The 16,427-nt window shown below is 46.5% G+C and overlaps 2 protein-coding genes across 2 annotated transcripts; both read left to right on the top strand.

Moving 5' to 3' along the window:
* Nucleotides 1–8,442: 8,442 nt before the first annotated feature.
* LOC131262033 (myrosinase 1-like) lies at nt 8,443–13,759 on the top strand. The gene is made up of 6 exons (XM_058263940.1): nt 8,443–8,459; nt 11,454–11,673; nt 11,788–12,360; nt 12,439–12,750; nt 13,073–13,311; nt 13,385–13,759. The coding sequence occupies exons 1-6, from the start codon at nt 8,443–8,445 to the stop codon at nt 13,635–13,637; spliced, it is 1,614 nt and encodes a 537-aa protein (XP_058119923.1). The 3' UTR covers nt 13,638–13,759.
* Nucleotides 13,760–14,364: 605 nt separating this feature from the next.
* LOC131263194 (lactase-like protein) lies at nt 14,365–15,967 on the top strand. Its single transcript, XM_058265361.1, has 3 exons — nt 14,365–14,553; nt 14,619–15,185; nt 15,266–15,967. The coding sequence occupies exons 2-3, from the start codon at nt 14,637–14,639 to the stop codon at nt 15,965–15,967; spliced, it is 1,251 nt and encodes a 416-aa protein (XP_058121344.1). The 5' UTR covers nt 14,365–14,553; nt 14,619–14,636.
* Nucleotides 15,968–16,427: the final 460 nt, after the last annotated feature.

Below are 16,427 nucleotides of genomic sequence, written 5' to 3'. Positions count from 1 at the left end.
AATCCACTCGATCCTCGTAGTTATAGCTACAGCCTACTGCAATCAAACCGTTGCGAGATTTTTTTTGAAAAACTAAGCTAACTTACGATGCATAATGGAAATAGTTATGAAATGTTTGGTCATGTAAAATTGCTTGCTAAGAAACTGCCTTGCACTTACACTTTAGAATGTTCAACTGTTCTTTACAAGTTATAAACTCAAGGACGCACGATCACCGAAGCCCCTGAAAATACCAACTATTACTCCAACTCGAATCAAAATTGACGTCAAACGGAACGTACGTACGCCTTGGCTAGTAAGAACCCGTAAATTTGGTACGTTGTTATTTAAACGACGTAGTTAATGAACAGTTAATTTATCATTACCGTAGTCCTCGCATCCTTGAACATAAGGTCGACTGTGCCGGCTTGAGATTCGTTCGCGGATTTACAGAACCCTTCCGGTGCGGAACTGGCCTCTTCCTTCCATCCTCACCTTGCCCTAGAAAATCGTGTGAACTTTTTAACTACTATATTCAAAGATTTCAAAAGTGGACTCCAGGGTAGAGGTCAACATTCTTCTACGACCCTACCATTATGCGCGGAAGTCGATACTTCGGAACGTCGCCGTCGCTTTCCGAATCACCATGTTTACAACTTGGAGACGGCAAACAAAAATTGAATGTAAAAAAAATACGAATCGACGACCTTAGCATCTCTTCGTCTCAACCGATATCTGAGTGTGTGTGTGTGGTTGTGTCTCCGTTTCTCTCGTTGCTGAAAGTGGGAGCATGCTGTGACCCCATTCCCTCGTTATGCTTTTGATCATACATTTGAGCGGCGGTTGGGAGTTTTACTGGTTTCACGAGGGTTGCGTTGAGGGTTGTAGGCGCACGCTGGGTAGCGCATCGTTCGAACCTGTTACACCTGTGTTGAGATATTTAGCTGATCGTGAGCATATGTAATTAGGCATTATGGAGATGGCTGTTGATTGGTTTGATGGGGGGTTAAAAAATTGGTACGATATTTTAGATGCTCAATGTCGACGGTTAGAACGCGAACGGACGCGGCTTAACTTGGAAATATGAATATTATTCTAATTCGCCTTTGACCTAATGTGTGATTTATTCAATTTGGGTTTTCAGCAAACCTACCGTTCTGCTCGGAAGACATGCAACGTAACATTTTAAAAGCGCACGGGGTGGATCGTAAAGAGAGCCTGAGAGCCTCAATAAAGAACGACTTTGCGACGGATGATCTTCACAGAGCGGATGATTGATTTGAAATGCCGATCGTACAACCTCCGCCCGGTATTGGAGAAATGTCAGTTAAACATCTAAACCACCCTGCGGCTTTCAGTTTCCCCAAACACCCTTGGAGAACGCTTCGGGAAAGGATCGAATGACGTCAGACGAGCGATTATGAGCGATTGATCGAAGCGTGGATCGTATTGTGCTATTGTGGAACGTATTACAAGGATCACCAAGTTGTCGGACACACCCCAAGATTCTTGTTCCCACATCGTCTAGCCGTTGACGTTCCGACAGCCGGCCCAGTGTGCTCTTGACGTCCGTAATTACGGAGTAATTAGAAGCAAAGGCCGCCTGCGGGGTGAGTTATGTTGCGGTGCGCTTTAGTCTTTTTTTCATTTTCGTTTCGGTCGGCAAGGGGATTGGTTGGGGTTTTATCTGCCGAACACTTAATGGGTGGGAAGTGGGGAAGTGGTAAAAAAACAACTACGACATGCAAACGGTTTATTTTTGCAACGGTCTGTTACTTCCGCAGTAGCCGAACGATCGCGTTGGGATAGGTTTGTTGACAAACGGTGTAACCGCGTCCAATGTCATGGCGCAGGGATTAACCTCGGATTTCGTGACTTCACAGTTCGGTCACAGCCAAAAACTCTTCCCCCATTTTAAAACGGAAGTCGTTCGCGTGCGTTTACGATTGCTCACCCCAAAACACAGCGCTCACGAATTTCCACAACGCCCCGGAGAGAATACCTTCCGTAGTGCGTAGGGTCGGAGTCCTCTGCTCGGTGGCCGGTTTGGTGCTGGGAAGTTTACGGAAATAACGCGGTCGAAAACCGGTTGAACGATTAGCTTCCAGCCGGTTATCGGTGCAGTGTTTGGTTGGAATTTACGTTGTATTTCTCTCCGGCCAATCGACCCTCCCGATTTGACGGAAGTTACCTGGCGGTACGAATCTTTTGGGAAGGTGTACTTTTGTTTATGTCATTACGTTGAATTATTATTTTATTCGCTGCAATTGGACTTTGTTGGAATGTTGAAAAACCTCTCGCTATAAATTAAATGCTTTTGTCACAACTCTTCCATATATCAGTATCAACAGTCTCATTAATCGGAATCAATGATAGCGCTCGGTTTCAAAGTGTTTTTATATTCCCTTTATCTCCTTTTAAAAATCCCTTCCAACATAAATCAACCGTTTAATGAAGTGTGAAATCTACCGTACGAACGAAAATGGAATAAAAACTGACGATTGCGTGCCCGCATATCCGGTCAATCACTGCAAATTATTTCCCAGAATGGGCAGCGATAAAAATGTTGTAAAATTTACCAATTGCATCTGCGACCAACGTAATGGAGCGTTTCCAGTTACAAACCGTGTATGAACTGGCGTGACCGCCTGTTTCCGTGGATTGCGTTCCGGTCCCCGACATAATGCGAAAATGTCAGCAACAGGCAAAACATTTTATAGCCGTAGTCGAGTAATTGAAATTCGCTTCATTATAGGTCCGAATTAGCAGGTCGTTCGTGGTGTTTAAAACGAAATATTGTGCAACTTATTGGCGCCATTTAGAATAATTCAGTTGCGCGATCGAGCTCGATTATGAGCGCAAAGATCTTATCGAACAATCTGCGATCGGTGGGAAGCAGTTTTCTCAGACTGACAAGGCTTCTGATTTGTGCAGCACGTCCTTCGCATCGGTTTGCAAGAATGGCAGGAATAGAAACGCAGCATCATCCACCGGACGGTTGCGGGGTTTGGTGGTGGACAACACAGGCCCGGCCATGATTATCCTAATGATGATGATTTATTATTCCACCCCTTTTCGTCGGGTCGGGAGGCCTTGCAGCAACGGTCAAGTTTTGCTGCTGAATCATGTCGCAAACACCTGGATTGAATCGATTATGCTTTGTAGTTCAACCGCCCGAAGGTGATGCACAAATTGGGGACATCATCATCGGAACAAGCGACCCGGCAGGATGTGTACCTGTTAATTGCATTATTAATCGTCAGCCCACGTCAGCTTGTTTGGGATGTATTCTGCCAATTTTTTCCTTCCCTACGTTCCTTTGAACCATTATGGCATGATTGGTTCGGGATATGAGTTTATTCCCCTTTGAAGTTGGATGACGAAACGAACCTTCTTGAAGTAAATCGAGGAGAAAAAATGGTGTGATTGTACCATCTTTCATGGCCGGCATAAAGTGGTCGTGTTTATGCTGATAGCTCTAGGAATGCACTTTAATGCAAACGTACAACCGAGGGGTTGGCGGCGGGGAAGTTCCTTTCTTTGAAGCACGAAGAACTTAAGCCATGGATTAACCCTTGGTTATTCGTGAAGATAAATATAGTAAGAAAAACATGTCACAGAAACAAATCTTTTAATGCACTTTTTTCTTTTGCGTAATTGAATTACATTTTTATTACTCCACAGAACAGCATCATAACTGAAGTTCAAAAAAACTCTGAAAAATGTGTTCATTTACGGACAGAAGACCATATCTTCTGATGCCTTGTTCGTATATCGAAAAAACTTCCTGATTGAGGAACCTTTTACTAAAAATCAATGATAGTCTAAATTATTTCAAGTGTGGGAAGTTTGAGTGCAGTTTTACATGTTTCGTACATTAACACATGTTTTGCACACATATCTGAATTCAGGTAGCAAAAGATTTTATTGAACATTTTTAGGATTTAAATACGTTGTAGCCGATTGTGTTTTGGACAGATGTTTCGTTGTTACATACTTTCAAAAAGGGTTGTCCTATTTTATTTCCTTTAAGGGTAAATAAACACACTTTAAAGAGGTCGAAAATACGATGTCCTAACTTTTATGTTTGAAATATCCGAAGCTTGCGTGCTTTTAAGGGTTAAAATATTTTCTCGTACCGTAGCATGATCATTGATAGTGTGTTTAACACTTTTTGAAAGCTAGCTGGGTTCGAGCGTATTCTTGCAAGAATTTATTGACAGATTTTATTATTTGTTGAGTGTTAACAGAATATTGTTTTTGCAGGTCCTAAATAAGAGTAATATTGTGTCTCTTAGCAACAGAAGCAATATACAGTATTATACAAACTGATAAGATGATCATATAGTTCCGGTAGGACATAAACATATTTTTTTATGGATATTGTGGCAGTGTTCATGCACAAATGTATTCGCAGGGTCGTTCACGCCGTCATGAAGATATTTCATAACGTTACAGCGACCAGCGGCCGATAAAAAAGTAGTTCGATGCTAGGAATTATTATTGACAATCCGGAGGTGACCTGGTGCTAACAGCTGCGTAGGTAATACATTGCCTTCGACCACGATATGCTAATGCATCTAGTTGCATGCCAACGGGCGGTCCGATCGTGGGTGCGAAGGAAATCGTGCCACTTGCGCTGTCCAGGATTCTCGTGCAAGATTTGCGTGATGCCAACAAAGTACGCCCGAATCGCAGACGGATTCGAAAACGATCGATGTGCTGATTACTTCCGCCATCTGGGGCAGGTTGACGCATGGGATTGGCGGCGGAGGGAGGCCGTTGATTCGGTCATTATGTCAACAGAATGCCAACGTTCCCGCAGGTCTATTTAGATATCGCTTGTCCGGTTGCATTGCAATTTGCTTTGTCGGCTTTGGTTTGATTTGACGTCATGGGAACTACCCGCTCGATCAACGCAGCCATCAAAAATATATTTATATCAACCGGGCGTGAAAAGGGGGCACGTGCTAAGAGGTAACCGCGCCCAGGGGATTTTAAACCGCAAAACGACGATTTAATGAATCATGCTTAAGAAAAAAGAAGGGGGAGAAACCAACCTGTGCGTGTTCCCGGAGGAGGGAAAAGTAGTTGATTATTTTTCTAGCCTCTTTCTGTAGAGGTCGCGAACGCTCTGGGACGACCGTCTGTCGCGTCTATGTTGTTTTGTTTCTCCGTGCTTAATTGGACCGGTTACAGATAGAAACCACAGCGGCCCGGGGAGGGGCAGAATTTCCCAAAAGCTTCCCAGAGAGCCCGGCGCAGATCCGAGATAGGTGATTATACTCACGTAGAGATGATTTAGATTGGAGAATCTTCCTTAACCTGGGAAGCCACACCGAAGGGAACGTGATTTCCTGAAGCACGTTGTAAACATTTCACTAAGGTAAGTCGAGCTGAGGGATTGAAATGGGATGGGATTTTTCTAATACATATGATTCAATATTTGTTTTAGTTGCCAGCACTTTCAAGCTATCTTACTGGTACTGCTGTTAGCTGGTTGAAAGTTAGTATCAAAATAATTGTTTTTAGGAGTTCAAAATTTAGAATCTACAATACATAAAGTGTATTTGAATTATTAAAAAAATATAAACAGATCCGTAATTGTTCTTCTAAACTTTATTTCGGAAGTATAAACAGGAACTTGTTGGTTTACATTAAACTGGGTATCCCAGAAGATATTTGGGAATTGCATGCCATACTTATTTCAACACAAGAACTGAAATTCGGAAAAAAATGTACTGAAACCAAAGAAAACTCGATGAAAAATGAAATCCGGTTTCAATGTCCTTAGAAATATCATTTACATTAACCTTAACAACCAGCTAATCGCTTACGCGTGCCCGTTTTCAATAAATTCTGGATCTAAATAAAACGTCCATTTGGTGGCACGCCGTAAGCTACCAGAACCAGAATGAGAATTTTCTCACCAGCATCCAGTAAGGTACGGTAGCGCATATCTCGAATCTCAACATCAGAATCGCCATTACCAACGCGTGCGGCTGCGCAACGGAGGCTGGCTGAAGTCCTCGGCCAGGGTCTCAGGTCAAACGCGCAAGGGGATCATTTGTCAGCGAAATCGGAGTGGGTTGGAAATTATGACAACAAACCGGGTACCGAAGGACAATCTCCCTCACTCACCTCGCTGACAAACTCTCCCGGCGCGCGGTTGGCGCAAAAGAGATCTTCCGATGGAGAGGGGTTTCCCCAAAACGACTAGGAAGTACCAAGAATGTCGCGAGGCACGAGAGTTAAGCGGCGTGTGATTTTTTCCCTTCTTGATCCTCTTTGATCTGTCCCCTGCCGACCAAGGGTAGTCATTTCCCAGCAGGTCCGTTGACCTGGTAATGTTGACGCACAATTAGTTCGTACTACGCCGCAGACTTTGGAAGGTGCAGCCTATAACCACCGGAGTTCGATGATGGCTTGCGCGTGTCAGTGAAGAATAAGTACAAGCCTACGACGAAAGCTTCCGAATATCCAAATATTCGTCCGGCTGGTCCCGGATGGTACGGAGTGGAAGGAAGATTAATTGTCAGTAGCACCGGAAAAACGATCGCTTTTCGGCAAGCCACAGGGTTGATCAAGCCCCTAAGCCCACAAAGGCCCAAAAGACGCGACGTGCGCCGCGGGCACAAACGAAACCATTCCGCAAGCCTACCGGGGATGGTGGCTGGCAAAACCGCCCCATTCCGGTTTTCCCAGCAGCGGCCGCGCGCCGCACAGTGCCACGCTTCATATAAATACGGTTCAGCGGGCCCTGGTGGCGGTTAGTCTCTTTGCTCACCTGCAGCACCGTGGTACAAGCAACCGAGAGCGAGCGTCTACCAGTGGGGCTCCTTGCGGTGCACGGTGGTACCTTTAACGATCGTCGATCGTCGACCAGAAACAATCGAAGCGTTACGTAACGCAAGTGCCCAAAACGAAACACTACAGAGCTGCGCGTGAGCCGCAAAAAAAGGGGTTTGTCGCGAGAGTTTGCGTGTTGCAGTGTGTGAATTGTGCTGCGAGTGTAGAAAAAGAGAACCATTTCAAGTGACAATAGTAGAGAACATTGTGTTCAAGCCAAGCAACTGAACTCTAAGGCGCCATATTGTTTGCCAAAAGGGCGGTGTGCTTCGAATTCGAAATCCGTGTGTACTCAACGACGAATCGGGGTCATAGGCGGCTACCATGATACCTCGAGGCAACCCGTTTCGTGACGTTTTGGCAGTGTAAGTGTGGCTGCTGGGTTTTGAGGGTCACAGGGAGGCTGCGTTGCACGCACGTACGCACGCACGCACGCACGCACGTTGCATGAAGAGATGAAAGGTTCGGCAAAGAATGGTGAATCAAGCGTAAACGAAGCAGAACTTGATCGCCTGTGATCGATGTGGGTTCGTTGGGACTGACCTTAAGGTAGATTTCTGACCGTGAGCTCCATTGGTCCGGACATGAGCATGGTGGCGTTTTTCCGACCCTGGTGGACGTTCTGTGAGGTGTTTCCAAAGCTCGATCTCACGAGACAAAATACTGTTATGTGCTTATGATAATTATTCGTCAATACAATCTCTACATTGGGTAACCAAATTTCACGAATTATGAAAAACAAACCAACAAACGGTGGGAATATAAATGGAGTAATAATCTAACTTACCTTTGAGTGCAGAAAAAAACCTACATGAAGGGTAGAAGTTGTCTTTAATCAACGTGGTGTTAAATAATTTAACAACCTAATGATAAATAGAATATCATTTGAATTGAGAATTGATTGCCGATATATTTGTTAATGTATCGCTGATTTTGTTAATTGTCATCCAACCACTAGGATTTTTCGATTAAATCGATGTTCTCCATCATATAACCATAGTAACGCTTCGTGAACGAGAACTTGTTACCATGGCAAACCGATAATTGAATGCTAATTTACTCAATTAATTAAGATCGGGATTTTTGATTTGCAAATATATTGGACAACAAATTTAAAAACTTTAATGCATGAAAGCTCTATTTCAGATAGCTTGTGTGAACTAAACTCTGTATCAACACATGGTACAGCCTGAAATATCTGGTTACATTTGTTTATCTCGAAAATGCGATTTACATCGTGCTCACGCCTACGAACCATGTCCGAATGTTATGGCCATTCGGAAGTTTGTTGTTGCGTATAATTATGCCCATTCATATTGCATTCGTCCGTTCCTCCGCTTGACCTTGAGAGGAATGCGATGCTCTCTCGTACGTTGCGTGAGTGGATCCCGCCGCAACGTTTTCCTTTCACCGGGAAAATGTAAATACAAGTGTGTTCAAGCCTATCGCCCAGCCAAGTACCGGATGAAGCTCCCAATAGCGACGGCTCCCGCGGGATAATTAGTCGAAACCGCGCTGAAAGCCATCAAACTTAATTGCGATTCGATCCGTTGAGGTCCAACGTTGAGGCACGTGGTGATGGTACGGTTGGTCATTAATTACCTTCCGAGTTGGATGAAACACATTGTCGTGTTTCCTATAAAGTACGCCACTTTTTGTTCCTCCAGCGACTCATTACAACGAGTGGCTCTCAGTTGTCTGTGTATGTGGATTGAATATTTCCCCACAAAGCACGGTAAACGTAGCTGGGACTTTAAACCTTGGTTCTAAAGCCAGGCTTCCGTTCTGTTCGTGGGTAGTACTCGGTATCAAAAAGTACATCGATTTCATCAGTTGTGCAATCGTCCGAGTTCTGCACGTCTAATAGGCAAACAACCTAGACCGTGAAGTTGTTGAAATGAGCACTGTAGCGATCTGAAGTTCTTAAATCTAACGAGGCTTTTCCCTACCGACACCTACTGTCGATACCGCTCCACCAATGCTAAAAACTTTGTGCACCGGCAATGCAGTTTACCTCCGAATTCTGACACCACGTCCGGCACCGGAATGTTCCGTTCGCACGTCGTTGGCAGGTTCAGGGATCTGGCCGCCACCACCGGTGACACGCACCTTGACAACCCACAGGTTCATTGTGGTGCGTTTGAATTGCGAGCGTCAATTCAAGTACTCGCAGCTTAATGATATGCGCAAAAATGTGGTCGTCAAATTGAACAAGTTGCTCTCTACCGATGGGGTATGTTTTTCCTCCATCTCTGTAACGTCCATTATGCGTACTAGATGGTGGAGTCGAGCACGAACCGTTCCGGACCATGTCGAGGATTTAACTCTCCTTAATCAGGGACAAGCCAACCAGCAATCATCGATCAAAGTTGGTGCCAAAATGGTTGTGCCAGTTTTGCCTCATGTTAACACAAGAATCCTGATGTCTGAGCAAATAAAACCAGGAAAATAAAACGGACCAGGTACGCCCGTTTTTTTCTACACCTGGGTAAACCTTGGTAAGAAAAGCCCACAGCACGGTGGCAACATTCTACGGCACGCAGTAAAACATGTCGTCCATCTTGTCGTTGCTAAAGATTACAGATATGAATGGTAATTGTGACAGATCGATTTGCAGCATAATGAATTAATTAAAGCCCCTCCCCTCACACTACCATTTACCTTGGTATCCAGAACAGGAATGCACTCCGGGGTGACGGGTTTTCGACCATATAGCAACACTTTAAAAGACGACTCTACCGGCTGCAACAAGGCCACAATGAGCCCAAATCGCCGATCTGGACTGATTTGTTTTATTTCCAAACACGAACCCGTTGTGTTGCATTTTTCCTTATGCTGTTTACAACGGGTTGCGCGTATGTTCGAGCGTGTTCGAGTAATAAAACTTGTGAATAATTATCTACCGGTCACTTTTGGAATGAATTCGCTACAGCTATTGCTCGCAGGTGTGGTGTTTAATCGGACGCAAAAACTCATCGATACCGACACCGGGAATGGAATTGAAAAACCTTGCGTGTATGTTGCTGCGAACCATGAGTATGTAGGGACATGTAAATCATAAATTGTAAAGTGTTTTATGACTTTGAAATCCAATATAAGACCGAGCTTTCGTTTGAGGACTGGTTTGCCCTTAAGGCGCAGGATTTCCGACTCCGGCAGTTGTGGGGAATTGGTAGAGGGTGCGGGAGATGTAACTAGTTTGTTGAAATGTTCATTATCAGGTATTACTGTTTCTTCATGTTTTCCTTGTGTCGGTTTTAATAACGCCTACATATTCGAGAACGTTGCATAGCAACTTTCACGAATCTTTTACCCTTTGTCAAAAATGCAACCACTCGAATTGCGTAATGATAAACTGATCTTTAGGTAATAAAAATTGTGTTTGCAATATGGTTTACCACATAGACAAACCAGATCTCATTTATTAACACCACCACGAGCAAAAAATCTGACCTACTAATGAAAGGTTCGGTTTGGACTACAGGTGCTAATTAAGGTGTTTAATTCGCTCCTGTTACAGCACCGATTAGCGAAAAATTCCCCTCACGATAAATTTCGTGATTATCCAAGGGGTTACATAAGAAAAAAACATACACATCTCACTCTGGTAATCACACTGTTCCTGTTAACCAGAATTGAGTGGCGTCGGTTGGAAAGGAATAAGGAGCGTTAGGTTGATTTATTTTTTTCCTAACGATCACGATCGATTCTTTTCCCATGCTATTATTGTTCAATTAATTCCCTCATCATCTTCTTAATGCCTCTCATGGACATACTTTGAAAGACGGATGCACTGAGGCATACCTCCAGAGGGTCATTGGATTAGTCGGTGACAGCTCCGATCCCGATAAATCATTCCAATGTTAATAAAATCCATCAATTTTAATTAATTGATCTCTTTATTTATGAATTGACTTTATAATGAACCTTAAAGAGCCATCACCATCTGTTAGCCATTTGCAACCAAAATACTCGGATCAACACAGTCCCCCGTATTCCTTTGTCGTTGGGTTTGTTTAAGTTTGTATTTCATTCTGTTTAGATCTCTGATTTGAATAGTAGTTTTTCCGGATTCTATAGTCACCCGGCACTTGGGCCAAAGTGACAGTACACCTGTCCCGGAAGCACCTGTTGCCAGCTCGAAGGTGGTTCACTTGATTTTTAAATATCGACGGCTAGCAGGATTCTGCTAAACGTGCAGCCGGTAATCTAATTTAATACGACAAATATCGACAAAAGTGGCGGCGGGAAAATCGGAGTATGTCCATACCAAAGGGAAGTTGAGGAGGTGGTTGTTGAAATAAATTGTCCACCACACGCAGGGTCGAAAAGGGTAATTTTCTGTTGCCATTGCATATATTAGCTGATCGAAAAGTAAATAAAATGCGTGGTCCGGTGTAGCACATCTAGCAGCAGCGTGCTGGATCGATAATGGATCAGTGGTGTACTATACGGAGGTGGCAATTAACCTCCCACTCCTCCGTTGCGGTGTGTTTGTTTTGTCGAGCGCACATTATTCCTGTCAACCGCACGTCCCTCTCAGATCACTGATGTTTGTTGTTATTCGTAGGAAGTTTGTTTTCTTTAATCGCATAATTAATCCGTCAATTATTATCCCAACTCAGCCTCGCCCTGTTAGTCCTGGCGCCGACGATCGAGGGACGGTTCGCGCGCCGATTTCCGTCCGATTTCCGCTTCGGAGTTGGCAGCTCCGCGTACCAGATCGAGGGTGGATGGAATGCGAGCGGCAAGGGCGAATCGATCTGGGATCGCATGACACACCGGCATCCGGAAAAGATTGCCGACGGCAGCAGCGGGGATGTCAGCTCGGACAGCTACCATAATGTAAGTGTCGGAATACATTAGAAAGGAGTTGGTTTTTGTTCCTTCGAGGAGTCCACCTAAGTTGGCCAGGATCACTAATTGTTGGAATACCATTTCCTCGGGTGGTTCTCGTAGTGGCGAAGGGACGTTCAGATGGTCCGTGAACTCGGTGTGGACGTGTACCGGTTCTCGCTCTCCTGGCCGCGCATCATGCCGAACGGTTTCGTAAACAGCGTTAGCAAGGCGGGCGTCCGGTACTACAGCAACCTGATCGACGAGCTGCTGCGGTACAACATCACGCCGATGGTGACGCTGTACCACTGGGATCTGCCGCAGCGCTTCCAGGAGTTGGGCGGCTGGACGAACCCGGAAATCATCGGCTACTTCCAGGAGTACGCAAAGGTGGCGTTCGAGCAGCTGGGCGATCGGGTGAAGATCTGGACGACGATCAACGAACCGTGGCACGTGTGTGAGCATGGATACGGTGTGGACTTCATGGCGCCGGCCCTGGACTACCCGGGCATCGCGGCTTATCTGTGCGGTCACAACCTGCTGAAGGCGCACGCCGAGGTGGTGCACATGTACCGGCGAATCTTCCAGCCGAAGCAGTTGGGTACGATCGGCATAACGCTGGACACTTCCTGGCCGGAACCGGCGACCAACACGGAGGAAGATCGTGCCGCCTCCGAGGTGGCTGCTCAGTTTTACGTAAGTTTTGGCGTTGCCCTCCAACGGAATCTCCTGCGGTATCTTCATCCTTTGACCTCGTGACGCTTGCCATTGCAGCTCGGTTGGTTTGGACATCCCATCTTCTCCGCCACCGGAAACTACCCGCAGGTTATGATCGACCGCATCGGAGCGATGAGCCGCCAGCAGGGTTACAGCAAGTCTCGCCTGCCAACGTTCACGCCGGACGAGATCGAGCGCATCAAGGGTACGGCCGACTTCTTCGGCATCAACTCGTACACCAGTGTGCTGGTGCGCAAGAACGATCGCAACAATTCGGCCAACTTTCCGGTGCCGTCGTTCAACCACGATATGGGTGTCGTGGAATCTGCCAGCCCGGACTGGCCGAAGAGTGGTTCCGTCTGGCTGCACGTAAGTACATCAGGGTGCAGGGCTGCATTCTCGGGGCCTACAAATTATAGGCGCCCATAATGAGGTTGTCGGAAGCTACCAGCCCTCAAAACCAGCTGGTCAAAAGCACGCGCCGGAAGATTAATGAGACCAATTAGTCACATACTTCCCTGGTTTGTGGGGGCCGGGCTCTAGTACTCAGGTGCTTTATCAGCCGAGTGCTGAGTGGGCCGACACCGGAACGCCCTAGAATTTGAAGGCCACCGTGCACAAGTGCAACTGTGGAGATTGGTATCTGATTTTACAACTCGTACCATTTGTGTGTGTGTGGTCACCCTGGCAGGTCGTGCCGTCTGGAATGAGCAAGCTGCTGAACTGGATCCGGCGAGAGTACAACAATCCAACGGTCTACATCACGGAGAACGGTGTGAGTGATCTCGGTGGCACTAACGATCTGAAGCGCATCGACTACTTCAACTCGTACCTGGAGGCCGTACTGGACGCGTTGGAGGATGGGTGCAACATACAGATGTACATCGCGTGGAGCTTGATGGACAGCTACGAGTGGAAGGCGGGTTTCACGTAAGTTTCCTATAACCCTTACAACATCGGAACCGATCCCGACCGATAACCTTTTCTCCTTTTTCATCTGCAGGGAAAAGTTTGGCTTGTACCATGTGGACTTTAGCAGCCCGAACCGGACACGTACGCCGAAGGCGTCGGCCAAGGTGTACGCCAACATCGTCCGGACGCACCAGATCGACTGGGGCTTCCGGCCGACGCCGGAAGTGTTCATACTCCCACCCTCGCCGTACCAATCCGGCAGCGAGCGGTTGAGCGCGAAAATACCTGTGATCTGTTTGCTCGTGGCCATCGCCGGTGCGCTAGTCAAAGCTCTGCTCTGCTGACGGTACGAGTACCCCCGGTCAGAGTCTCCCTCCGATCGAAAGCCGGTCGTGCGCCGTCACTCTACTTGTAAGAGATTTATTTATGACCGCCCTTGTGAAGCGTATGTGTGCCTTGTGTGAGATAATAAGTTAGGTGTTAAGTGTAGGCTCTATCGATAACGACGATGCTACCAGATAATAAAACGCAAATGAACTACCGTACCGGTGTGCCTGGGATGTTTTATTTGTTACACAAAAACAGCTGTTTCATCCATCGAATCTCTCTTCGTTGGTCGATCAGGGGGGAGAAAAAAAGATTGCATGTTTAATTTAAATATAGCATCGTCCAATCTCTCGACCCACACCGCTGCACAGTCGCTATGGATGGACAGAATAGGTGAACTTTTAACTTTTTATTTTCCGTCCCCTGGACAGATGACATCACAGTGGAGTTTTTGATTGATGTTCTTGATAACGGTCGCCTAGCATCAGCACGGTTTGGCATTGATGAGTTGGCGGCCTTCAGTCTGAATTGCATTCTTATAAAACCTGGATGTCCTCCCGTGAGGCATTCGGCATTCGGTAAGTGTCATCCGGTGGAGATACTTCGCCGTGAGTGTCTTCAGTCAACATGCAAGTTTTTCTGTTTCTCGCGTATGTTATCAACCAGTGTGTTGTGGCAGGTTACACAGCTGCTTTGTTGGAGGTAAATTGACCGTAATTGTGTCATTGCAGTGCACTGGCAGTGGCCGCCAAAGGTGGGCGACAGTTTCCACCACACTTCCAGTTTGGTGTAGCAACCTCGTCGTACCAGATCGAGGGTGCATGGCGAGAGGATGGTAAGGGAGAGTCGATCTGGGATCGGTTGACACACGAGAAACCGCACAAGATTGCCGATCGCTCGGATGGAGACGTTGCCTGCGATAGCTATCATCAGGTGAGATCGGGCACACTTGGAGGAAATGCTGGCGTGAGCGTAATTCTTCGTTGGGTGTTTTCCAGTGGCAACGAGACGTGGAGATGGTCCGTGAGCTAGGGGTGGACTTCTACCGCTTCTCGATCGCCTGGACCCGCATCATGCCGACCGGAATGAGCAATAGTATCAACCGCAAGGGTGTCGAGTACTACAACAACCTGATCAATGAGTTGCTCAAGTACAACATCACCCCGATGGTGACGCTGTACCATTGGGATCTGCCCCAGAGACTTCAGGATATGGGAGGTTGGACGAACCGGGAGCTTGTCGAGTATTTCCGCGAGTACGCCCGTGTTGCATTCGAGGAGTTTGGTGATCGGGTGAAGATTTGGACGACGTTCAATGAGCCGAAGCAACCGTGCAAGGAATCGTACGAACTGGACGCGATGGCCCCTGGATACGAGTTCCCCGGTGTGTACAGCTACCTCTGTTCGCACCACGTACTGCTGGCGCACGCCGAAGCGGTTGCGGTTTATCGAGCGCAATTCAAGGACTCCCAAAAAGGGATCATCGGTATGGTAGTGGATTCGTCCTGGCACGAGCCGGAAACGGAGGATGACCGGGAGGCATCCGAACGGGCAATGCAGTACATAGTGAGTATCGGTTGCTCCCGTCACTGTTCTTCAAGGAGTTGTGTTTGAACTAACTCTTGCCTTTGTATCGTTCCCTACAGCTTGGCCTCTATATGCACCCGATTTACCTCGGCAATTACCCACCCGGTCTAATCGATCGTATTGGAAACCTTAGCGCACAGCAGGGTTTCCACAAATCCCGCTTGCCCGTGTTCACGCCGGAGGAGATCGAGAAGGTGAAGGGATCGTCCGATTACTTTGGCTATAACGCATACACCACACGGTTGGTCCGCCAGAACGGTGCCGACAATCCAGCCAAATACGCCGAGCCATCGTTCGAACACGATCGGGACGTGATCGAGAGCGTGGATCCTAGCTGGCCTTCAGCTGCGTCACCCTGGTTGAAGATCTATCCACGAGGTATCTACGAAACGCTCCGCTGGATTCGGGACGAGTACGGCAATCCACCCGTGTGGATCACGGAAAACGGAGTTAGCGATCGTGACGGTACGCGTGATTTGCAGCGCGTGCAATACTTCAACTCGTATCTGGATGCGGTACTCGACGCCATCGACGATGGGTGCGATATACGTGGTTACACCGCGTGGTCACTGATGGACAACTTTGAATGGCGCGCGGGATATTCGGAGCGCTTCGGACTGTACTACGTGGACTTTAATGATCCGGCGAGACCACGGCACGCGAAAACGTCGGCGAAAGTATACGCCAACATCGTGAGGACACGCTCGATCGATCCGGACTATCTGCCCGAACCGGATGTGCTGATTCCGGCTCGAGGCTAGTGAACAGCCTCTTAATTTTAATGCAAGCAGCCATAAATATGAGAAATACAATTTCACATGCGTAATTTTAATGTTTCGGGTACAAAAAAAGTGACTGGTTTAGGTTGGTGGGGCTTATGAATATCTTCATTTTTTTGGAAATGTTTCTTATGACTTAATAAATGAGGATAAAGCTGGAATTGAAACAAATATAAGCAGTTTAGCAGTGCTATTCTTGACAGACTATAGCAAATAGATTAAAGCAAATAACGCCCAAAATAATGTAGATTTCTCTACCATAGTCGAAGTAATAACAAGTGTTGAAATCAACCAAATATTCTTAAAGAACCTCAATTTGGTTTTTTGGGATACTGAAAAGATTTGTATTGTGATTGTGGAGACAAAACAAAATAAAAATACTTATCGATGGGTATTATGCACCGGCTTATGTAAGCCAGAATGAACCGGTATAAATGTAAGA

Source organism: Anopheles coustani, chromosome 2 (genome assembly GCF_943734705.1).
Source record: "Anopheles coustani chromosome 2, idAnoCousDA_361_x.2, whole genome shotgun sequence".
NCBI lineage: Eukaryota > Metazoa > Arthropoda > Insecta > Diptera > Culicidae > Anopheles > Anopheles coustani.
This window is presented reverse-complemented; position numbering and strand designations above follow the sequence as displayed.